This window comes from Lycium barbarum, chromosome 12 (genome assembly GCF_019175385.1).
Source record: "Lycium barbarum isolate Lr01 chromosome 12, ASM1917538v2, whole genome shotgun sequence".
NCBI lineage: Eukaryota > Viridiplantae > Streptophyta > Magnoliopsida > Solanales > Solanaceae > Lycium > Lycium barbarum.
The window spans coordinates 102014747-102039390 of record NC_083348.1 but is presented as its reverse complement, the minus strand read 5'-3'; the positions used below and the strand labels follow the sequence as shown (position 1 = coordinate 102039390).

Below are 24644 nucleotides of genomic sequence, written 5' to 3'. Positions count from 1 at the left end.
AAGCCTCTTGTATAATCATTAATTAAAACAAAGACGTCTAATCGACCCAAAAACTTATAGCATGAGAAAGCCTAAGTACTACGCGCATAAGAGTGATTTCCTCATTATTGTACATGTGACTTTTATTACATACCTTGCGCATAAAGACTCCTACATGCATCTTAAACTTTCTTCCACCTCATTTGTTTAATCATTAACCAAACTTAACTATGAATGAGGGTCTTCCTTTTGTCTATTATATATGGTGTATGTTCTAAAATAGATGATAATAGTTTATTAATACCAAAGGCCATCGCGGAAAAAGATTTTCATCTTTTATAAGAATTGAAATCTAGAGGTCTTTGCAATTTTCACTAATAATTAAATCATTTTTGAAAACGTTTATGTTTCGTATGATTGAAATTATTATTCATAAAACATTTTCTTAGAAAATAGTCATTTTCATGATAATTGATCGTCGTGATATATTTTTTATCCATTGAATAAAAGTTACTTCCTTTTAGTTTTGAGTCAAAGTTAGTTCCCTTAGCAGCTATATAAACTCCTTGCTTCATATCACTGTTCCAGTCAATATTTTACACAGTACATATTTATTATCAATCTAATATGCTTAAAAATTTCACAAAACACCATTTGATCTGATAATATTATTATCAATCTCTAATAAATATTTTTCTCATTAAATGTAATTCACTTTCTAACCACCAAACACGAATAAGAGTTTTACACAAAAAATAAAAAGATATTTTACAAAAGTAAGTCATTTTCCAAAATATTTTTCAGAAAATACGTAAAATTCTATTTCCCCTTGCCTTGAACCACTGAGAAAGTGACAACAAAATGATATAAAACAAAGAGAAATTTCCACGTCGGTGGAAGCACAGAATTAGGAAGTGAGGAAGTTAGGTAAGAATGACGTTAGAGAGGGACATTCAGAAACTTGAAAAGCTAAAGTCGGTTATAAACTTACACGTTAGTAAAGTCCAAAAATTAATCTCCAATCGGCGAAATAGAGCACGTATACTTAAACCTCATTGCACTTCTTCTCGTGCAGTTAAGTTATTCCTCATAGTATTATCTTCTTCTTTCTTCAATTTCTACATTCCCGTTAGGGTTATGCGGACCCTGTTAGCTCGTAACCTTTGTTAAAGGTAATTATCAGTCACTGTTATTTACCTACTTATTAAATTTGTGTTCTGCAAGTTTATTGTTGTTTCAAGTCCACATCAACTCTTATAATCTCAATTAACAAAAAAACTGAACAAGGAAGTGGAGGCTTTAGTAGTATGAACAATCAGAAGAGGATTAAGATGGCAATTATTACTCCTGTCTAATTAACTGGCTGCAAATTCTATGCAAAATCCTCTTTTTCGAAATGCTTTGATATGTCTTCTTCGCTTCTGTTATTTCTTTTTCTGACCTGTTTTGAGTTTCTTTTCTAGAGCCGAGGGTCTATCGGAAACAGCCTATCTATCTCCACGAGGTAGGTGTAAGGTCTGCGTACGCTCTACCCTCCCTGACCCACTTGTGGCGTTATACTGGGTATGTTGTTGTTACATTGGATGCAAAATTTGCAATAATCCGATGAGGATTCAATTTAGGAAAGGAACGAGAATTGACAGAGGAGAAATGATTTCGAGACGAATGAGAAGTGGGGGAGGGAGAGCCCAAGGAAGAAGAAACCTTTTAATGCCTGCTACCTTACTCTAGCGTCCTTCCTTATGTTGTGGAGCTTCTTACCCCCTGTGATTGAAAAACTAGCAAAAAAGTTCCCACCCTAATCCATATTAGCCTCTTATAACTAATTTTCCAGCCAATGACAAGTTTTCAACGGAGTAATTGGTTAGCTTTGTTATTTAATTGTTGAACTTTTAACTAGCTTTATTCAGGTCATTACACATCTACGAGTTATACCTTAGTTGTACTCCAGTTGCTGCCTTGTCGTGGTGATCACTTAAGATGCTTTTGAATTGAAATGTTGATTGTTCATGGTTTTGCAGCCTATCTAGAAGCTGTAATAAACTACGTGGACGAGTGTTTATTCTCTGTGCCATTGGTATTCCGTTGCTGTTGAATTGAAGAGCTCCTGCTGTAAGCAGACAGTTCAGTGAACGGATTTAAGGAATGATCCTCTCTGCACTTTTGACGTCTGTTGGAATCAATCTTGGCCTTTGTTTTCTTTTCTTCGTATTGTATTCTATATTGAGAAAGCAGCCAGGAAATGCTGAAGTTTACGCACCACGCTTGGTTGCTGAGGGGAAATCTCAGCAAAGCAGCAATTTCAATTTGGAGAGACTTTTGCCGTCTGCTGGTTGGGTGACAAGAGCATGGAAACCCTCAGAAGCAGAGCTCTTATCCACCTCAGGCTTGGATGCTGTTGTCTTCATGCGCATTTTTATATTCAGGTTACTTAAGCACTGTTTCACGGTGAAGGCTTGATGAGGATGATATATTTATTATAGTTTCTGTGCATAATTTCACACCTTATGTTTATTTCTTGTGAGTGACATTTGCATTTTGTATCAGGATTTGCCTTTGCTTGACTTATTGTTCAGTAATAAATCCTTCCAGTTGTAAGAATAGGAAAGAAAGCATATGAATGGAAGCTTGTGCAATACACTACTGATTTTGCTAGCTGGAAATGTTTGGTGTATTACTATAAAGTTGACATATGGGCTTAAGATCACTGCCCATGTTATTCTTCCACCTCCCTGTTGAGGATGTTGAAGTGATCTTTTGTCCTTCCCATTGTAATTCTACGGTGTAGCATCTGTTGGAGCAACAATGATTCTGAGTTACTTGGCAGCTTATACGTGTTACTGAAGAGACTAGGTGTTGACTTGTATTGCTTGTGTCACTGAGACAGGGTGCTGACTAGTGTGAGAAACAACTGAAGAGATTAGGAAAATGCTTTTCTTGATTACTTTTATAAAAACAAATGCATTTCTTGATCAATATGGAGTTGAAGATACACCTATTTCTCGTGTCATAATATATATATGATGTTTCTTCACCATGAGATAATATATAATATACCAACTTAGCAATTCTAACATTCTAACTCTACCTTCTCACACTACCTCTGTAAATTTTAGCACGCCCTTCAAACTTGAGGTGGGAAAACCAAATTGAGTTTGCTTACTATGGAAACACTGGAGCTACTTAGTCACCAGAAAGTGGCCCGATTACTGTTGTTGAAACAATTGCCAGAGAAGTAGCTGAAAAAGTTGTTTGTCGGAATCTTGCCTAGAAAAATTGATAAGGGGATACAATACTGGATGAGAAGAGGCTGTCCACTGGATTGTCATCGAATTAGGCATTGTGTTTCCTGAACAGTCATAAAAAATGGGCACAGTGCCGCTGGTAAGGTTACCGATAAAGGAGCATAGCTGCCGGAAAAGTTACTAAAAATGAAAAAAAAGCAGTACCTGTGAAGGGTGCGTTCGGTATGGACGAAAACATTTTTCAGAAAATATTTTCCATTTTTCTCATGTTCGGTTGGTCAAAATGTTTTGGAAAACATTTTCTCTAAGAAAACAAGTTCCTTAAAAATGAGGAAAATGACTTTCCTAATGGAAGTAGCGAAAACAATTTCCATAACTGACATCCCAAGTTCATTGTCTCCTCCCCATTCACCCAACGCCTAACACCCACCCCTTGACCATCCCAACCCCCCCACCCCCAAACCCCACTCCCAACCTCATTCCACCCCTATAGTGATTTGCTAGATTACATATAAATGTTCTTGGGATAATATTTTCTTGCTTACTTACTGAACACTAGAAAATAAGTAAGAAACCAACTTGTTTTCCAAGAAAACATTAGAAATACATTTCCATGGAAAACATTTTCCTTCGCACTGAACACACCCGAAAAGAAAAAAGATTTGTTGGCTGGCGACAACCTTTCCGATAATAGGAGCTGGAAAGGTTAACGAAAATGAAGAAGTAAACTACAACAACAACAACAACAGCCCAGTGAAATCCCACATCTTGGGGTCTGGGGAGGGTATAATGTACGCAGACCTTACTCCTACCAAGGTAGGATGACTGTTTCCGAGAGACCCTCGGCTCAATAGAAGCATAAAAAGGGGGTCAGATAAGGTTAAAAGATTTAAAACGATATTGCAATGAAATAATGCAAGCGACACAGTAAAACAGGATAATCAAGGAATTCAAAGCGATATGGAAATGCAAATCACGAAAGCGGCACAGATAAAATAGAGTAATCAAAGTACAGAAAGTAGCAAATAATAACATAAATCAAAGCACAAGAAATTATAATGCGCTAATGCGCCTACTAATAAGGAAAGATAACGAGACTTATATACTAGCCTTCTACCCTAATGTGGGTCCTCCACACCTTCCTATCTAAGGTCATGTCCTCGGTAAGCTGTAACTGCGTCATGTCCTGTCTAATCACCTCTCCCCAATATTTCTTTGGCCTACCCCTACCTCTTCTGAAACCATCCATGGCTAACCTCTCACACCTCCGCACTGGGGCATCTATGTCTCTCCTCTTCACATGCCCAAACCATCTCAGTCGCATTTCCCGCATCTTGTCTTCCACCGAGGCCACTCCCACCTTATCCCGAATAGCCTCATTTCTAATCCTGTCGCTCCTAGTGTGCCCACACATCCATCTCAACATTCTCATCTCGGCAACTTTCATCTTTTGAACGTGAGAGATCTTAACTGGCCAACACTCCGCCCCATACAACATAGGCGGTCTAACCACCACTCTGTAGAACTTGCCCTTCAGTTGTGGTGGCACCTTCTTGTCACATAGCACTCCTGAAGCTAGCCTCCATTTCATCCACCCTACCCCAATACGATGTGTGACATCATCGTCAATCTCCCCGCTGCCTTGCATGATAGACCCAAGGTACTTGAAACTACTTTTCTTTTGGATGGCCTGAGCACCAAACCTAACTTCCACGCCAACCTCCTGGGGTGTCTCACTGAACTTACACTCTAAGTACTCTGTCTTGGTCCTACTCAGCTTAAATCCTTTAGACTCCAAGGTATGTCTCCAATCCTCCAGCTTAGCGTTAACTCCGCTACGAGTCTCATCGATCAGGACTATGTCGTCCGCGAAAAGCATACACCATGGCACCTCACCTTGAATTTGTCGCGTCAATCTATCCATCACCAAGGCAAATAAAAACGGACTAAGAGCTGATCCTTGATGCAACCCCATCACAACTGGAAAGTGCTCTGAGTCCCCTCCTACTGTCCTTACTCTAGTTTTGGCTTCCTCATACATGTCCTTGATCACCCTAATGTATGCTACAGGTACACCTTTAGCCTCCAAACATCTCCATAGGATTTCTCTTGGAACTTTATCGTAAGCCTTTTCTAGGTCGATGAATACCATATGCAAGTCCCTCTTCCTCTCCCTATACTGCTCCACCAGTCTCCTCACAAGATGAATGGCTTCTGTAGTTGAGCGTCCCGGCATAAATCCGAACTGGTTCTCTGAAATAGACACGCCTCTCCTCACCCTCATCTCCACCACTCTTTCCCACACTTTCATAGTATGGCTTAGTAGCTTGATACCTCTATAGTTTTCGCAACTCTGGACATCCCCCTTGTTTTTGTATAGAGGGATCATTACGCTCGACCTCCATTCTTCGGGTATCGTTGCCGTCTTAAAGATGACATTAAACAACCTAGTCAGCCACTCCAAACCTGCCGAGCTCGCGCTCTTCCAAAATTCCCCAGGGATCTCGTCAGGTCCGGTCGCTCTTCCCCTGCGCATCCTACGGACAGCACCCTTAACCTCCTCGACCTTAATACTCCTGCAATACCCAAAATCGTGACGCCTCCCTGTATGCTCCAAATCTCCCAACACGATGTCTCTCTCCCCTTCTTCATTCAAGAGTTTGTGAAAATATGACTGCTATCTCTGTTTAATGAGAGTCTCCTCTACCAATACTTTTCCATGCTCATCTTTAATGCACTTCACTTGATCCACATCGCGCGCCCTTCTCTCCCGCACCCTGGCTAGCCTGAACAACTTCCTATCCCCACCTTTCTCTTCTAGTTCAGCATAGAGGCGTTCAAAAGCTGCCGTTTTTGCCGTCGAAACCGCCGACTTCGCCTCCTTCCTCGCTATCTTATAAAGTTCCCTATTCGTCCACATCTCCACCTCATCCTTGCTTTCTATCAGCTTCGCATACGCCATCTTCTTTGCTTCCACCTTCCCTTGCACTTCTCCATTCCACCACCAGTCCCCTCGATGCCGACCACGACTACCTGTCGAGACTCCCAACACTTCCCTTGCTACAACCCTAATACAACTAGCCGTCCTATCCCACATACTGGTCGCATCCCCACTACTATCCCAGGCCCCCATATCCTTCAATTTCTCTTCCATCTCCAGGGCACTAGCCGTGGTCAAACTCCCCCATCTGATCCTAGGTCGATCATCCCCGACCCTCTTCTTCCTCGTCATCTTGATCCCTAAATCCATCACCAAGAGCTTATGTCGGGTTGTAAGGTTGTCCCTCGGAATGACCTTACAATCTTTGCACAAACCTTTATCATCCTTCCTAAGAAGTAAAAAATCTATCTGAGTCTTAGCCGCCGAACTACGGAAGGTTACCAAGTGCTCTTCCTTCTTTGGAAAACTCGAATTGGCTATCACCAACCCAAAAGCTCTTGCGAAATCCAAAAGTGAAACTCCTCCTCCATTTCTGTCCCCGAAGCCAAAGCCTCCATGCACATCATCATAACCTCCCGAAATAGACCCGATGTGCCCATTGAAATCCCCTCCCACGAAAAGTTTCTCAGTAGGCGGTATGCCTCCCACTAACTCGTCCAAATCCTCCCAAAAGCGCCTCTTCTCCTCCTCGCGTAAGCCCGCTTGCGGCGCATAAGCACTAATAATGTTCAAAGTGGTCCCTTCAACGATCACCTTAATCGACATCATCCTATCGTTGACTCTCCTAACCTCCACCACCTGATCCCTTAAATCACTATCTACTAAAATGCCTACCCCATTCCTATACTTCGATCTACCAGAGAACCAAAGCTTATACCCGTCTACCTCTTTAGCTTTAGGTCCTACCCATTTGGTCTCTTGGACACAAGCTATATTAATCTTCCTCCTCTTAAGGGTCTTAACTAGCTCTATGGACTTTCCCGTTAACGTCCCAATGTTCCAAGAACCTACTCTCAGTCTAGATGCTCCTTTAACCCACTTACTCCTCCTAACCCTCGTCCCCGTCCCCGTCCCTGAAAATGAAGAAGTAAACTATGAAAGGAAAAATAAATTCGGGTATGCGGCATAAAGCCTCCCACCGCTAAGCCAAAAAACTACTTAAATTTCCACCAGGATCATAGACGCTTACATAGCCTTGTAAGAAAAGGAAATCAGCAGAATATGTTGTTTGATTAGTATGGTAACAAGAATCATATATTTATAAGTGATATTTTTTCAATATCAAACTCGATAACTTTAACACTTCTAACACCTTATTTTGAAGATAAGAAAAAGCAACTCTTTGCTTCTAACATTAAATATAAGTTCAATGGGAGCTGGCTTCTAAAATCTGAACTCCGCATTTTGTATCTTAATCTGGTTCAGTACTTTTATTTACTGCTCTTGTTCATTGTCTTGAGCTAATCTGGTTTCCTATATCTCAACAGTGCTAGAGTTTTTACCTTTGCTGTCATCGTGGGGGTTTTCATTCTTCTTCCGATCAATTACATGGGGAAACAACTAAGTCTTGATGTTTTGGACTTGCCCAACAAGTCTCTGGAAGCATTCACTATCTCAAATGTTGAGGACGGATCAAACAGGTACGCTGAATTAACCTTCCACCCTAGAATTTATTCAACTATGATGTCAATAGAGGTTCTCTCATTACATAGAACTAATCATCTATACATGGTGAAAGTAAAACTGAACTTTGACAACTTAAAAGTTGAATCACATTCTCGTTTCTAGATGAAATGAAATCAACTACCTGTCTTAATCTTTCTCGGTTTGTACTGGTCATCTCTTTTTTTGAGAAAATATAGATTCTTTTGGTAACAGACTGTCTACATCGTGATCTCAGATTAAAAGATGTAAATTTGATATTATGCTGCTCAAACAGTGGTGTGGCGGAATCCGGTCTTTGGGATCCTTGAATGTACAAGTTTTTAACAAGAAGCAATGGAAATTAAATAGAGAACAATTATGCAAAAGCTTCATATACTGATAGTAACCAGAAGTAGAGAACCGAAGAAATAGAACAGAGAAAGTAGTTTTACTTGCAATAGTTTGTGCAAGAATCTTAAACACGATTACTCCAATAAAGATGTCGGTATGGGGAGGACAGGACTCCAGAATATAATAGTTTTATATCTGATATTGCATACCCAAATAACTAATCCTAATTACATATTTATAGAAAACATAATAGGATAAGATAAACTAGGAATAATAACTGCTAAACCAACTGCTGGAGAAAATCAAGGGAACAGTTGCTAGACAACTGCTGTAGAAGTTGTGTTTGTCCAAAACTCTTCAACTCTTTATCCTTTTGTCGATATTTTCTCCTAGGGTAAGTCTTGAGAGGTGGGTCTGTATCAGTGCACCCCCCCCCCCCCCCCCTCCCTGAAAAGTCGCCTTGTCCTCAAGGCGGAAAGAAAGAAATTTCAGCAATGCCAGTTTCTTGAGGGTCACCAATGACTGTTGCATTGACCTCGTCAACATCTTCCAATTGATCTCCTCCTGTAAGTTCCATGAGAGATAGTTTCGGAGATTTGCATCTATGAGCGGGTGCAAATTTCTCATGGCAACGACGACAAAGTCCCTGTGCCATAAGATTTCTCCTCTCGGTATCCCATGTTCGCGTTTGAAGAGGTTGGGAACCGGTTGGATTGGAAGAAAAATTGCTGCGTGAATTTTGATGTGGAGAAGAAGAAGCAGCGTTGTTCTGAATGTTTTTAACAGAGGGCAATGGGTTTTGTATAGTGGGTGTCCTGGTTGGTGTCCAATTGGGCCCTCTATTGCTGTGAATTGGACCTAACTTATTCTCAAATTCAAGTGCCAAACTCATAGCCCTGTAAACTGTTCTGGGCTTGTGAATCCTAACATCAGATTTAAGTTCCTCCTTTAGCCCATTCAGAAATACTCCTAATAGACAGTGATCTGGCCAGTTTGTGACCCTAGACGAACGTTTTGCAAATTCTTGATGATACTCCTGTATAGAACCTGTTTGCTGAATGCTACAAAGGTGCTCGTCCAGATTTTGGAACTCCGCAGGATCATATTTTTTCCTGTAATGCTTTAACAAGCTCTTCCCAATAAAGCAAAGTTCGCTCACGATTTATCCAAGAGAAGAGATCAAGAGCATCGCCTTCCAGATACATCGCTGCAATGTCAACTTTGTGTTCCTCTGAAGTTTGATAGTAGCAACAATATTTTTCTGCTTTCAAAATCCATCCCCTTGGATCACTTCCTTCAAATCTGGGGAATTCCATCTTTGTGTGTGGCCTCTGGGAAGGATTTTTGGGCCACGCTAGACTCTCAATGTCTTCTTCCTCTTCTTGCCAAGCGGATTTTCCTCCATTACGGGTTCGGTGACTGGTTTCCTCTTGTTGGGTATGGCCAGTCTGGGCTTTTAATGTAGCAACTTCTGCTGCCAGCGAATCAATTGTCTTTAACTTTGATGCTATGGCAGATAATTGCTGGGCAAGAGATTCAACATTGGGAGTGTCTTCTTGAGAATTAGAAGATTTGGTATTGACCATGTTGGATCGATCTGCTCTGATACCAAACTGATAGTAACCAGAAGTAGAGAACCGAAGATACAGAACAGAGAAAGTAGTTTTACTGGCAATAGTTTGTGCAAGAATCTTAAACACAATTACACCAATAAGATGTCCGTATGGAGAGGCCAAGACTCCAGAATATTGTAGTTTTAAATCTGATATTTCATACCCAAATAACTAATCCTAATTACATATTTATAGAAAACCTAATAGGATAAGATAAACTAGGAATAATTACTGCTAAACCAACTGCTGGAGAAAATCAAGGGAACAGTTGCTAGACAACTGCTGTAGAAGTTGTGTTTGTCCAAAACTCTTCAACTCTTTATCCTTTTGTCAATATTTTCTCCTAGGGTTTTCTCCTAGTCTTGAGAGGTGGGTCTGTATCATATATCTTTTCTTTGACATATGTGTATAATTCAATTTATCATTGACTGGAATTTATGGTAGCCTTGATATTTGTGCAAATTTTTCAGTTTTTCAATTTGGATATCAATTTCAACAGCTGAATTATGGCTTAAATATTGCTGTGTTAAATCATCTTTTATCAACTGTTAGATTTTTTTATTCTCTTTCAGCTCTGCTCAAGATAGCATATTGCATGTAATAAAGCACATACATCCTAAAGTTTCTCAGCTGGTCACCAGTTAGCCCAGACACTTGAGGCTATATGATATTTATCTGCAGAATGATCAAAGTGAGTCTCTAAAAGAAGAACATTATTATCAGAGTGTTCAGTAACAGCTCCACACCTAATATTCTGCATCTTATAAATCAACGTTGTTTTGGTGTCAATGTCTTGAACTTGTTGTATCTACTAATCATTTACCAATGGAAAAAGGTCATGTAATGAATTGGCAAAATAGGCTGATATTGGTACTTGGCACTTGACTAAAATCTGAGAGAGTTATTTGTTTTGTCTTTCAAGGTTATGGATTCATTTCTCAGCTGTTTATATCTTCACGGCAGTGGTTTGCTATCTTCTTTACTTTGTAAGTGATTTGACACATCTTTTCTTTTGTTTCTTGTTCATGCTTGACAAAGTTCAACTTACATTGGGATGCCACCTAATTTCCAGGAGTATGACTATATCTCATCAAAAAGAGTTTCACACTTTTATTCATCAAAACCTCATCCAGATCAGTTTACCATTTTAGTTCGAAGTATTCCAGCTTCATCAGGAAGAAGCTACAGTGAAACAGTTGAAAGTTTCTTTTCAGAGTATTATCCCACTGCATATCTTTCACACTGGGTTGTCCGGCGAGCAAGCAAACTCCAAGGTCTCATTGTAAGAATGATAGCCACACTAACTTTAATTCAGCAATTTCAGTTTTGACATTTGTTTCTTGTTTACCTTTTTTTTTAAGTTGGCATATTTCTTTTATTATTCCTTTTGTTAAATAGAGGTTGGTGTGTGCTTGTACCCTCCTTTTTTTTTTTTTTTTTTAACCTGTTAGTATTTTTCAATAAAGACTTCCCAGCCAATGCTCTTTTTTCAATGCTGAAGTTGCTTCAAAATCTTTTTGTGATAAGGTAGCCGAAGTTATTTCACTATACATTTATCTGATAAGACATGGTAGAATGTGATTCATGATACAGTAGAAACACACCGGCGAATGGCATGTTCCCATATATATATTTTTTTTGAAATCGAAAAAAAAAAATATATGGGAACATGCCATTGTCAAAATAAATTTCGTCCCAATTCTCAGGACTTAATATTATTGTGTGTTATCTGATATTGCGTTGGACAAATCTTTCAACATGCAAGAAAATGAGTGATGTAAATGTTGATGCAATATTGAAAGTGAAGACTACAAGAACAATAATTTGAATTTTCTGACATTTTAGTCTCTCGTTGTCGTATAATGAGTTTGTTGTCAAGGCGAGTCTTTTACAATAGGTGCACTTGGAGTTATGCTTTGGATGCCAGAACATATTGACCAGTTTATTGTTTTGCTGTTGCGGTCTGTGCCATTCGTTTTGTGCAGAAAAATTCTGATAAGTTGTACAGAAGGCTTGTGCACTTGAAATCAGCAAACCATGGTCAACAGAGGTTCAGGCGTTCTGGTTTCATGGGCCTTTTTGGACAGAGAGTTGATCTACTCGATCATTATGAAAAGAAGCTGGAAGATATAGAAGACAATGTAAGGGCTGAACAATCTTCAACTCTGGGAAAGGTAATCATCAGGGGTTACATATTCTGATTGTCCATGCATGATGCATGTTTCACAATACGGAATTTGTATCTGGACATGGCTAGCACTCTTCTTTTAGTACTTACTTTTGTCTACGCGGACAAGTATACTCTACTTGATGCGTATAGAGTTTTCAATATATCAAATATTAGGGTTTTGAGAACCAAGCTTAATCAAGTTATGTGATTAAACCGATTTATCCAACCCCTGAGTTTGCTAAATCCTGAAAGCATTTGGAACCAACAATACCTGTTGAAGAATTTTGAATTCAAATTGTGACAGAACTGCCAAAGAAGCGTGTGAAGCCATTCCACCACCAGCATGTTATTGCTTACCTCACATATATGTTGTAATGAAGAGCCTTAGGTAAATTATAGAAGAAAATTAGTTTCTAAGACGCTTTTTTCCATTTTGTCGGTCACTGAAATGTTAGATTTCATTCTCACCTATATCCTATCTTTTTAAAGGTAGGCTTCATGAATGTCTGATTGTCTTCAATTAATTATGTATATCCAATATAACAGGAGGTAGGAGCTGCCTTTGTATCCTTCAGGACACGTTTTGCTGCAGCTGCAGCTATACACATGCAGCAAGGTGTTAATCCCACACAATGGGTCAGTGAGCCAGCTCCTGGTCCAGAGGATGTCTATTGGCCTTTCTTTTCAGCATCATTTCTAAGGAGATGGATTAGCAACCTGGTGGTCGGTGTGGCATGCGTCCTCCTTACTGTGCTATTTGCTATACCCGTTTTAGTCGTCCAAGGGCTTACACATCTTGAGCAGTTGGAAATCTGGTTTCCCTTTTTGAAAGGTTTACTTAGAATGTAAGTGGTAAAACTGGAAACTTTCTGCTGAATGAGCATGTTATTATATTTTTTGATGTCTTTGCATGGTGGTAAAATAAGTTAATGTGCCTTGCAGCGCATTTGTTACCCAAGTGATAACCGGATATCTTCCTAGTCTTGTACTTCAGCTGTTTCTCCTTCTTGTGCCACCCATAATGATTATGTTCTCATCCATACAAGGGTACATTGCTAAGAGTCGGATTGAGAAAAGTGCATGCATCAAAGTTCTGTGGTTTACCATATGGAACATTTTCTTTGCAAATGTGCTCTCTGGAACAGCTCTCTATCGTGTTAAAATTTTTCTTGAGCCCAAAAAAATTCCTGCTGTATTAGCTGTAGCAGTTCCAGGACAGGTGAGTTTGGTTCAGTTATAATTATGCCAATCATCTTCTTGAAACAGGAGAAGTTTGATCCTTAAATATGTTTTAGAAGTTTTGTACAATATCAGCTGTAGCTCAATCTATTGTTTTTCGATAAGTTGCTATCAATATTTGAGTGAAAAATGAGAACGAGCTACATTGCCGAAGCGAACGTGATGAAGACGTGATTTCGTCACCTATTTTGTCAGTTATGACTACCATGTAATCACTTTTTGCAAATATCCTTGCAGCACAGACAAAGCTACGTTGGTCACAACAATTAGTTTCTTGCAATAATATTTGACTACGTTGAAGGTCTGATTCTTTCAGTAGGATTCTAAGTAAGAGGGAAAGAGTTAACCATTTGGTTTTGAACATTGATTGAAATCATCTTGAGCGCATGCTTACAGAATTTGTGGGGTTAGTGATGATCTTTGCAGCTGCTGTTACAGAAGGATAATTTAGCTGACAACCTCATAGACGAGGACCAGATAGTTGAAGACTAAAGTGAATAGGCACTCCATTATTGTGGAGATTCTGGCAAAAATCTCTCTTAGCAACAAAGTAAACTGTGATGTTAAGCATTTTCCCACGAAACTTGATATAGTACGCACCTTAATCTTAATAATTGTGCTGGTTAAGTTAGTTCCATCTTTATTTTGACAGAGGGTTACTCTTAGGAACTGTACATGTTAGTAGGATAGTTCAATATTACTTCTCTTAGCATTTTGCATAGATATATCTATGGCTTTGACTTTATCAAATAATAATAAAAAAAAAAATCGACGGCTTTATGTGATTAGTTGAGTCATTAAAATCATATAAAGTTCTCAAATGAAATTTTGTAGATTGCTAATTGGAAGTCAAATGATTCTGACATCAAACTTTTCATGTGGAATATGTGTCTAATATGCTTGTTTTAGTACTGTTTCTTATGCTGAATGATTCTAATGAGAAATATGACAATTCTAATGTTTGAATATTTATTAAATAATCAGTAGTTATTACTAGAGAAGATTGAGTTCCAATTCTTCTTGCAGGCGACTTTCTTTATTGCCTATGTGGTTACATCTGGATGGACCAGCACTTCTTCAGAACTTTTTCGGCTGACGACCCTCGTTTTCAATTTTATAAAGAGAAATATCTGTAGGAAAGTTGATGATGAGTTTGAGGTTCCTTCACTTCCTTACTACAGTGAGATTCCCAGGATTCTTTTATTTGGCCTCCTTGGGATAATATACTTCTTCCTTGCTCCCCTAATTCTGCCATTCCTCTTGGTTTACTACTGTCTGGGATATCTCATCTACCGGAACCAGGTTAGTTGCACATTTTTTCTGTTTCTTTGGGGTATATATAAATATGATGAATTCTATATTCTGGGAACTGGGAAATATTAAAAAGAGAAAATGGGAACGTCGAGATCTTCAGAATATTTAGTGTATAATCCCCTTATGACATGCCATGCATATGTCAGCACTCAGAGTATACGGATTAGTTTTCCTACTAGTTCTACTATCTTTCAAAATGAGCACATAAAGTGCTTACAACTTAATGAGTGTGTATTGGGAATTAAGGAGTTCTGACCCCTTGATATCCGGCTGCCTTACTGGAAAAATTCTTTATTTTGCTGGGAGCTCTACTTAATTCATGCAGTCAAAATTCAATTTGAGCAGCTGGCAGTCTAAAGTCTGAAATTCTTGAAGAGATGGATGGTTGAGTTTGGAGATAAAGCTAGTGTGGCAGAAAATGTGGTTATTATGGTTTGGATTTGGTTCAGCTTATTCGTTGTACGTGTTACTACCTAATGTGTTACCTGGAGCTTCTCTTTTAACTTCAGCTCTTCGAGTTGGCCACAGGGTAACAGGCCTTGTGGCAAAACAAGCCCCGTTCCATGTAGTCAAGTGGTTGGCTGCTCAAATTTGGATACAGGTCATTGATGAAAGGAATATGAAAGAAAAAGTTTCACTCCTATCAGACATTTTAAGTTCTATTAATCGACCAAGAGAAAAAGCTTGATTCTATCTAAAAATCAGTTGGAACTCTTTGTCAGCGGTATGGATCTTTGTGCATGAAACAAGCAAAAATTAATAGTAAAGGTAGAGGAAACCCTTTTAGTTTTAATAATCCTTCTCTTTTCTACTTTTGATTTGGGATCTATCTTTTCCATGAATGGAATGCCAAATCTGGAAATATGCTTTAGTAAGACAAAAGGTTATCAAGAATTGAAATTTGAAATTGGAAGTACCTAAAGACGTCCAGTTCCCATTTTTAGCATTAAGCAAAAGCCAAACTAAAGAGGTTATTTTTACCTTATAAAAAAAAAAGGCAAGACAAAGAGTTGTAAGACCATTTGAACTTTTGTTCTTCTATAGTGATAATTTACCATCATTTTGATGATAACCATGTCTTAGATGAATATATTTGTTGAATTGTATGACTATCTCATCTAAATGCTTAAGCTTAAGCTGTTCGATAAGGGACATGTAATTATTTATATTAGGTCTGTAACATGTCCCATCACATGTGAGCCTGACAATTTTTTTCGTACCAAAGCACTTGAAAGCTCTTTTTGATAAGGAGTGGTGGTGAGAATTGAATGCAGGACCTTTAACTTCTCCTTACCATGTTGAATTATGTGACCGCCTCATGTAAAAGTTTTAGCTGTGAGAGAGGATGCATTTTATTCATTTATATTAGGCATGCAACAATGTTAATGTGGTCACTAAAGATCTCCATAATATCTACTGTTGATCCCCATATGATCTACTGTTAATGTGCTGTTGTCAAAGGAAGTCAAAATTAGGAGTCGCTTAATTCGTATTAAAGAGCAGAGCAGGTTGCATGACCTTTTAGGAACTCAAAGTTCTTTGTTTTAAGATCTTTGGTCCAAGTTGACTGCCTCAAAAGTATATTTACAGGTCTTATTTAGGCTGCTGGAGAGATATTTGTGAAATATCAAAATTCTGTTGACCTTGCTGTGGCGTTGATTATGTTTTATTAATTTTTTGAGCAGCTGCTGAATGTTTATGCACCCAAGTATGAAACTGGTGGAAAGTTGTGGCCTATAGTACATGATTCGATGATCTTCTCCTTGATACTGATGCATGTTATAGCCATTGGAATATTCGGGCTAAAGAAACTTCCTCTGGCTTCAAGCTTGATAGTACCTCTTCCAATCGTTACTCTTGTATTCAACAGCTATTGTCGGAGACGATTCCTACCTATGTTCAAGTCTTATTCTGTCGAGGTGTGCCTGCCTAGTTCTCTACTTTTTATCTAGCTCGTGGTTCATATAACTGAATTCTTATTTTTTTGCTATGCCCTTTTAGTTATTAAGCAACTAGTACGAAAGTTGTTTCTATCACTTTCATTGTTGTTGATATGGTAGTCATATTAATTTGCCTTTCGGTTGTGGTTTTTGGAGGAATATCATGAAGGGATGGGATTATTTTTTGGAAAATATCTCATTCAAGGTCGGAGACGGGAGTAGAGTATGTTTTTGGGGACATAGGTGGTGTGGGCATTTTTTATTGAAAGACGAATTCTAGAGTTTGTATAGAATTTCCTGCCAAAGAGACTTGTCAATTCAGCAAATTAGGGGGACACAAGGTGGAGTACCTTTTTGGGACTTGTGATTTAGAAGGGAATTTCAAGATTGGGAAGTGACTGAGTTTCAAAGATTGCTAGACTTACTTTATAGGCAAATCAATCCGGTTGATAATTCTGACAAGATTGGGAAGTGACTGAGTTTCAAAGATTGCTAGACTTACTTTATAGGCAAATCAATCCGGTTAATAATTCTGACATCTGGAGGTGGGGTCTGGGAAATAATGGAATGTTCTCTGTGAAGTCCTTTTATGGGAAACTCTTGGTTAGGGAGGAGATGACTTTTCCATGTAATGCAATATGGATTCCAAGGGTGCCGAGAAAGGTGTGCTTCTTCACTTGGCTAGCTACGAGAGGAGTGATCTTGACAGCGAAAATCTCAGAAAGCGGAAGGTTGTCCGCGTCAGTTGGTGTTACATGTGTAAGGAGACGGGCGAGGACGTGGATCATCTTCTATTACATTGCGGGCTAACCATGAGGCTATGGTGGGATATGTTTAGGTGGTTTGGTACTCCTTGGATAATGCCAAAAACTGTGAAAGACTTGATGTTCAGTTGGAAGAGAGGAAGAAAGAAGACAAAGGGCTTGGAAGGTGGTTCCACTTGCTTTAATGTGGGTAGTTTGGAGGGAGAGAAATAGGAGAGCTTTTGAAGGCATAGAGTCGAGTTTCTCTCAATTAAGGAGTAGTATAAATTCCCTTATTTACTTTTGGTGTGAAAAGAAAGTTCCTTGTTGTATAGATGATTGGGTTGAGTTTGTAGAGAATCATATCCTTTTGTAGATTCTTTACCTTTTGGTATACCCCTTCTATACGGCCAATTTGGCCATGTTTATGATTGAAAATATAATTACTTGATCAAAAAAAAAAAAAAATGGTAGTCATATCGATGTCCGGGAAGAACTGAGTTGACTTGGCTAACTTTACAATTTAACAATTGCCTTATTTGGTGACTTTGTGATGACTAGTTGTTGGTGGTTTTGCTAATGTGTAGTGATTCTAATACAAAACTAATGGCGCTTAATCTTTAAGTGATTGGATTCTTAGTCATAGTTAGTCCATTTTTTCATTTATATTAGATTTATCACATCCTTCTTAACAAGCCCTAGAACCTCTAGCATTGAAGCCGTCCAATATACCTGAAAGTTCAAATTCCATGGTAGAGGACACTATATAATAATTGGGCTATGAGAAGCTCTTTTAAATATTTGAAGAAAAGGGCCCATGGATAGTCACGGGGGTGTGGGGTGGGGGGATAGGGAGGCGATATGCCTGTTAGTTGCCCGCAAAACCTATTCAATTTTCTCAATCGAAATGCTAACAACTTACTAATGGATCGTGGATTGCATCGTGCCTTCCGTAGGAATACGAAATCGTATTGCCCACTTCCTGCAAGTTGGCTTTGAGCAGTTAGGTCCATAGCTGCACAAAGGATGATAAAGTTCCCGGTAAGATCATTCAGGAAGTCCCTCCAGGGATTGGTCTCAATGTCTCATAAAAGTCTTGCAAAAGTTGGAGAAGCATCTAAGAATCTTGTTGATAGAACTGCTTGCCATTTATGCTCTGGTATCAGCAAAATGTTTGCAGCTACTTAGAACATATTTGCTGATTGCTGGACTTGATAAAGAGTGAGTGGTATTGGTATATCTCACATTGGTGTTTCTAGGCTGTCAATGCATACTACATGTGAACAATCTAATTTACATTAAAATGAGCGTTTGGATGACTCACTGTTTATTTTAATGCATGGCTACTAGAACTCATCTTGATGATCAATTCACCTAATACACGAATTGCTCTAGCATTCTGACCCGATAAGCCTGCAAATCAAGGAGGATTAGTATAGTAAAGTCCATGCTAAAATGATTGGACTTCCATTGACACAGGAGGAATTGCACCGTAACTAAAAGTGATTGAAAAATCATTGGGAACTTCTGGTCTAGTTCCACTACTCACTTTATCTGTGGAGGCCGGATTTCTCATTCTTATGGCATCCTCCTTATGGTTAATCAGCAAGCTTTCATTCTTTGTGCAGCTTTCCTATTGCGAACAGTGATTGATTTACTTTGTTGATGTTCCTCGTCAGTGTAATGCTGTTTTGACTCTAAAGTTGGATGGAAGTTAGTGGAAGTAACTGCCGGCTAGCAAGTCATTGTAATTGTAACACTCGGATGGATAACACTGTTGCATGGAGCATGGTTGTATGATATGAGAATTGCATAATCTTGATATGAAGATTATCACATATTATAGATTCCAAATATTATGTGGTACCTGAGATATTGATGAAAATGATTACTTGCTCTTTAGATTGATTTTAATGCAGTCTTATCAATTCTTAAAGTTCTATTGGCTCCTTAATTAAGTTGTCCTTTCCAAACGTGTATAATGATTCTTTTTCTGCTTTTCCATGAACACTGCAGAGTTTGCTAAAAAAGGATAGGCAGGAGCAAAATGATCCTGCACTAGCAAATTTTCATAATACATTAGCCACAGCTTATCAGGATCCAGCACTACTGCATGTCGGATATTCTGGAAATACTGCAAGTATCAATGCTCCCCTTCTTAGTACTGCTGAAACCTGAAGCTGATGCTTAGGATGTAATTGAGCTATTGCGAGCTGTAATTATGTTACACTTTTAGTTGGCAAGCATGTGGATTTTATAGATTTGTAAGATGATCTGATTATGGGATTCACCAATATGTAGTTTCGAGTTCAATCTGCTTCTCTGTATAACACAACTTTTTGGTATAATTCAAATACTTTGGATAACACCATCTTCTAGTTGACATTGTGCTGTATGTACCTTGAAATTGTAATGGTGCAAGTGATTTTTATTTCACATGCTTAAGCCCCTTTAATTTTTCTAACCAAGACTAAATGACTTATCATCAACCTTTGGTCCACCAGTCACCACAACCTACTGCTGAACAGGTTCTTGTTCGTAAAAGAAATTCTCTATTTTTATTTGTTCCTTTTTGTAATCACACTGTGGTGTCCAACTTGTATACACCTTGACTATTTCATTGGGTACTTGCTACCCACTAGCACATGTATTGAGTACTCTGTCAATCAAGGCTTAGGTAGATAGTAAGAAATCACCTAACATTTTAGGCAGACCATGGTTCTCACCCGCTTCATCGTCCGTTAAGCCACACCCTTGGGTGCTCATTTTTTTTGTTCTTGTCAGAGCTAAAACCACTACTGGGTGCAAATCAGATCTATGTTTGAACCTTCTTTTGTGGATGCTCTCAGCTAGATTGATATACTTTTAAGTCGTAGGAATTAGAAACAAGTACTATTAAAATAGTTGCTTCAGAAGTGTATTATGGTAGAATCAGATTATATCTAAATTTGTTGACAAAGGTATAAGTACCTGGATAGGCAAAGGTATATTTTCATTTTCAAGAGGCTTGTTCAAGAATATTCACATTGCATACAGGGTATTCCACAATTAATCCTTCTCAAAATGTTCATGTCCCTTTTTTTATATGGACGAACTAGAAAATGCCAAATGTATATCACTCCCAGAGCTCACTTGAGATTACTTGGATTGGTCAGTTATTTGCAGTTGAAGTGCAAATAATTGTATTAAAAAGATTCATCTTTGGCCCGACGTTTCTATTTGTGTGTGATAACTTTTTGGCTTCAGTTTTAATGCCTACTCGTTGGAATCTTATGTCTCTTTCTGATCTTGCCATCGTATACATACCCACATAGGGTAGGGGTTGAAAGTAGGAATCATAATTAATTAATGAACAATTATACTAGAAGTTACGTCACGAGTTGAAGAATTATTGATCGTTTTGGAACTTCCACGTGGTGGATTTGGAGTGGCCGTTGACATCTCTTTTCCTGATTTGTTGAAAAAATCAGCTGAGGTCCCTTTTTCGGTTTAACCGCACGTTACCTTATTTGAAGAGACTATTTCATGGATCATTTGTACCATCAACCGTGTATGGCCTTATGTTCTATCTCCGTTAATTCAGTGGACTAATTTTTTTGCATTTAAAAGTAATGAATTCAGCCTTTTGCTGACAAATTTAGTCCACGGTATAACGGGAGAGAATTTATATAGTCACCTCAAGAAGTTATTTGTGCAAACAATCGCGGCAATACTGTATTTTTATTAGGAAACTAGCTAGCATTGACATACAAATAAATTGATTGAGAACCCTTATGTGATTAGTGGCCACTCTAGATAAAAATGTGAGCAACCATGACTTAAAAATCTCAGTCTTTGTGCAAATGCTCGTCTTAGATATGCGTCGGGTAGGTCTACTATTTACTAAGAAGATATACCCAACCTTACCTAAAGATTCTCTATTTTTGGAGCTGAAATTCAAAGAAATCTAGTTAAGTGTGATAGAATCTAACCATCTCACCACTTTTTTCGGTGACAAAAATCAGGTTCCACTTGGCATTCAACTATTAGTGGGAGATTTACGGCTATTTCGCAAGGAACGAAATAAATAAAACCAGCACAACGGACACAAGTGATAATTTTGTCCCCTTTTATAACTGTTTTTTGTTTTTGCCTTGTGTTGTTTGTTTGTAGGGGGTTCGACGACAAAAGAAGAGGAAAAAAAAGAAGAGAAAAAAACCCTTTTCTTCAGTGCTTGTCTTTCTTATTTTCCCTTTTCCTTTCTATCCCTGGTCTTTGAACATTTGCCTCAGTTTCTTCAGTTTAGTCCAAGATTAGAGCTAGAAGTCACTCTTTTTTCTTTTCTCGAACTTTTCTTTTTGTTCTCTAAGACGTATGAAATAATTCTACAGTCAATGAGATTTAACATGTTATAGCAATTCATTTATTTCAATTATTAATTATAGGTTACCACAGAACTCATGATTTATGAAACAGAGTCGAATTGGCCGCTTTGGTGTCCTAATTCCATTTGCAAGTGACAAACTACCCTTTAATTTCTTCTTCTATATTTTCTCTCTCTAAAGCATATGTTTTTATTGTTCGGTTAATCATACAAAGTACCGTCGTTAACCTTTCTCTATTTGTATGGTTCCACATTTGAGAGTGACATACTGTAACTAACTCCAGCTACTCAAATTACTCTGATATAGTGCATGTTGTTTTGCATATATACCGATCAAAGCTAAAAGTAATACATACTACATCCTAAAAATATCTTACCTACGCAAAGCATAATACTCTCGACACTAGCAAACATGGATTTCTAAAAATGGCCATAGATCAGCGTTGTTATACAAAAATTTGACCGTGCACGTAAAACTATCTTATCGTCCAAAAAAATGACAATATTGCTACTTGAAAAAGATAAAAAAAAAAATTATATAAGAGAAAAACATGTTACCAGTTCAATTTTGGGCATATTAATTCAGTATATACAAAAGATATATTCAAATTAAATTGAGCTCTAATTAACACGAGACCGTGCCGAAGAGTAAATAGCCAAATGGCTATTGGATGAGAAGATGCTTTGAGTTTTTTTTTTTTTTTAATTAAGGATCATTCTGCATCATGGTTTTCTGTATGTTTCATGCACGGAACAATGATGTAGCAAGTCCCTTTCATAAGTGATAATTTCAATGTCCATCCCCTTGAATATTAGAAAAGGAATTTATTATTAATAAATGTATTGATAAGTGACATATGAACTGAAATAATTTTCATCTTGTTGTACTTTATAATTAGAAGACAAGTGAGATATATTGTAATGACCAAACTCATGCCGCATACTTTATCCTAAAAAACAAGTTATATCTCTTAAAATATAAATCAAGAAACCGCACTCTTTGGCTGGGTCAAACTACCTATTAAATCTCATTATTTACAACTCCCTCTTCTCTAAATTAATTCCTTTTATTTCCAGTTTTCTATAGTATATCAAACAGAAACTCTCCATATGTTGTCACAAGAAGCAGAAATAATTAAAAAGGAAAAAAAAAATATTTATCTTAACAAGTGTAAAGAAATTTCCTAGCTCTATTTACTACTAGTATATTTGACAGGATCTTCTCTTCTCTCTTCATATAAATACCACATCACACCAACCTAAGTTCTCCATAAGAACTATCACAAATCCATAACTTAAATTCACAATTTATCATTCTTGTAATCTATCTGATTTTACTTACCCTAACACCTGTACAATGGCAAGGAAAAGACGGGCTAGTGAGGGACTTGGTGAAAAAACTCGCGGTGACTATCAAGGGAATGCAGCTTGGGACGAAATGGTAAAGGAAACTGCTGTTGCAAATGCAACCGCGCTCGGGGGAGCACGGCGAGCACGAAAAAGATTCGTGGGTGTTAGACAAAGGCCATCAGGAAGATGGGTTGCTGAAATTAAAGACACAATACAAAAAATAAGGGTATGGTTAGGTACCTTTGACACAGCTGAAGAAGCAGCAAGGGCATATGATGAAGCTGCTTGTTTGCTTCGTGGAGCCAATACTCGCACTAACTTTTGGCCTTGTTCTTCATCTTCGTCTTCTACTCCAGCTCTTCCTTCGAAGATTACTAATCTTCTTATTAATCGGCTTAAAGCTAGAAATAATTCCTTAGCAGCTGTTGCTGGTGGCGGTTCTTCTTCTTCTGATTCTTCTGAGCCTGTAGAAAATCATGATCAGGACAAACAGGCAGAAGAATTCAGAGAAGAAACAGCTTATTTTTCGGATTCGCAGTATATGGAGTATCTCAAAGACCCTGAAGATCTGATTACTGATAACTTATGTTGCTCAACATGGAATACTTTTGACGGATCCGACACTCACACGTCAGTATTTTTGAATAGTCCGATCAACATAGTTGATAACAGCATGATCAGTAATATGAGTGAAATTACCATGAGCACAAATACCTCGGAAGCATGCTTGGCTGAAAACGATTATAATGTGATTCAGCCTGTGAAAAGCGATGAAAACTCGAGTGGTGGAGAGATTAATAATATTGTTGAAGAAGATGGAGAAGAAGAGATTGAACAGGAAAATAGTACTGATATAGGAGATGTAGAAGTAGAGCCAATTGACTTCCAATTTGTTGATGAAATTGGATCATCATTTTACTATTCACCATTTGGGATTAATTCATCAGAGACAATGGAAGAGGGGATGGTTTATGGAGACGAATCGTCGATGCTAACTGAAGCTATGCGGAGGATGAATTACGAGAGGAAATTTTCAGCATCACTATATGCTTTTAACGGAATTACTGAATGCTTAAAGTTGAAGCTGAAATCGGGAGGAGTTATGCAGAGAGAAAGATCTGAACAATTAAGTAGACTGAGGAATGCATGCAAAAGGAATCACAAGGAGGAGGAGAAGAAAATTCATGAAGAAGGAATTAGCACAGAAACAGGTGAAAAGAAAGATACTGAATACAGTTCACAAAGTTCATCTTCTTCAACGATTTCACAAAGTTCACAAGAAACTACTTACGATAGTGAATTGTCCCTTTGGAGCTCAATTGATCTACCTCCAATTTGCGCCTTTTTTACTTAGAAAAACCATAGGTTTTTTTTCCCTGTTATTTCAGTTGTTGTTCGATCACGTAACTTTTGTTTTCACAGGGTGAAGATGAAGATAACTCTGTGTTCTCGTTAATCTTTTTCAAGATCAGTAGATCTTGGTTTCGGCAAAACGATGCAATCTAAATTAGAATATAGATGTTAACTTAGAAATATGAGTTTGGGCTGTGGAATGTACTACTTGTTGTCCAACTTTTGATCTCTTCAAATTTGAATTATGGTTTTGAATTGACTTGTATTTGGAAAAAAGAAGGACATCTTTTACTTTTTTCTAATATAATGGATGGATGCCAAATTGAGAAATCAGCTTCGATTATGTATAATGTATTTATGAAATTCTCCCTTCATCCTAAATTACTTATCACTTTTGTC

The 24644-nt window shown here is 38.0% G+C and overlaps 2 protein-coding genes across 5 annotated transcripts; both read left to right on the top strand.

Annotated features, from left to right (window-relative positions):
• The first annotated feature begins 909 nt into the window (after positions 1–909).
• On the top strand, positions 910–19615 carry LOC132623191 (CSC1-like protein HYP1). 4 transcript variants are annotated; one of them, XR_009576156.1, is made up of 11 exons: positions 910–1151; positions 2001–2405; positions 7653–7805; positions 10696–10759; positions 10846–11055; positions 11759–11947; positions 12490–12788; positions 12886–13162; positions 14209–14484; positions 14842–15264; positions 16182–16319. XR_009576156.1 is itself a non-coding variant. In XM_060337918.1 (11 exons), the coding sequence occupies exons 2-11, from the start codon at positions 2125–2127 to the stop codon at positions 19355–19357; spliced, it is 2145 nt and encodes a 714-aa protein (XP_060193901.1). In that variant the 5' UTR covers positions 915–1053; positions 2001–2124; the 3' UTR covers positions 19358–19615. The 4 variants fall into 4 exon arrangements, 3 of the variants coding, with proteins under 3 accessions (XP_060193902.1, XP_060193901.1, XP_060193900.1); XM_060337918.1 differs by lacking the exon at positions 14842–15264 and adding an exon at positions 19196–19615 and having other exon boundaries at positions 915–1053; positions 16182–16415; XM_060337917.1 differs by lacking the exon at positions 14842–15264 and adding an exon at positions 19196–19615 and having other exon boundaries at positions 916–1151; positions 16182–16415.
• A 3284-nt stretch (positions 19616–22899) lies between these two features.
• On the top strand, positions 22900–24246 carry LOC132624742 (ethylene-responsive transcription factor ERN2-like). The gene has a single exon (XM_060339472.1). It carries the CDS (start codon positions 22900–22902, stop codon positions 24244–24246), a length of 1347 nt encoding a protein of 448 aa, XP_060195455.1.
• Positions 24247–24644: the final 398 nt, after the last annotated feature.

Bases quoted from the DNA above. Each gene is read 5' to 3' on its own strand.
- LOC132624742 (XM_060339472.1), top strand. From the start codon at position 22,900: ATGGCAAGGAAAAGACGGGCTAGTGAGGGACTTGGTGAAAAAACTCGC.
- LOC132623191 (XM_060337918.1), top strand. From the start codon at position 2,125: ATGATCCTCTCTGCACTTTTGACGTCTGTTGGAATCAATCTTGGCCTT. The intron at 13,163-14,208 runs GTGAGTTTGGTT...TTCTTCTTGCAG, and splicing joins CTGTAGCAGTTCCAGGACAG to GCGACTTTCTTTATTGCCTA. The intron at 16,416-19,195 runs GTGTGCCTGCCT...TGAACACTGCAG, and splicing joins TCAAGTCTTATTCTGTCGAG to AGTTTGCTAAAAAAGGATAG.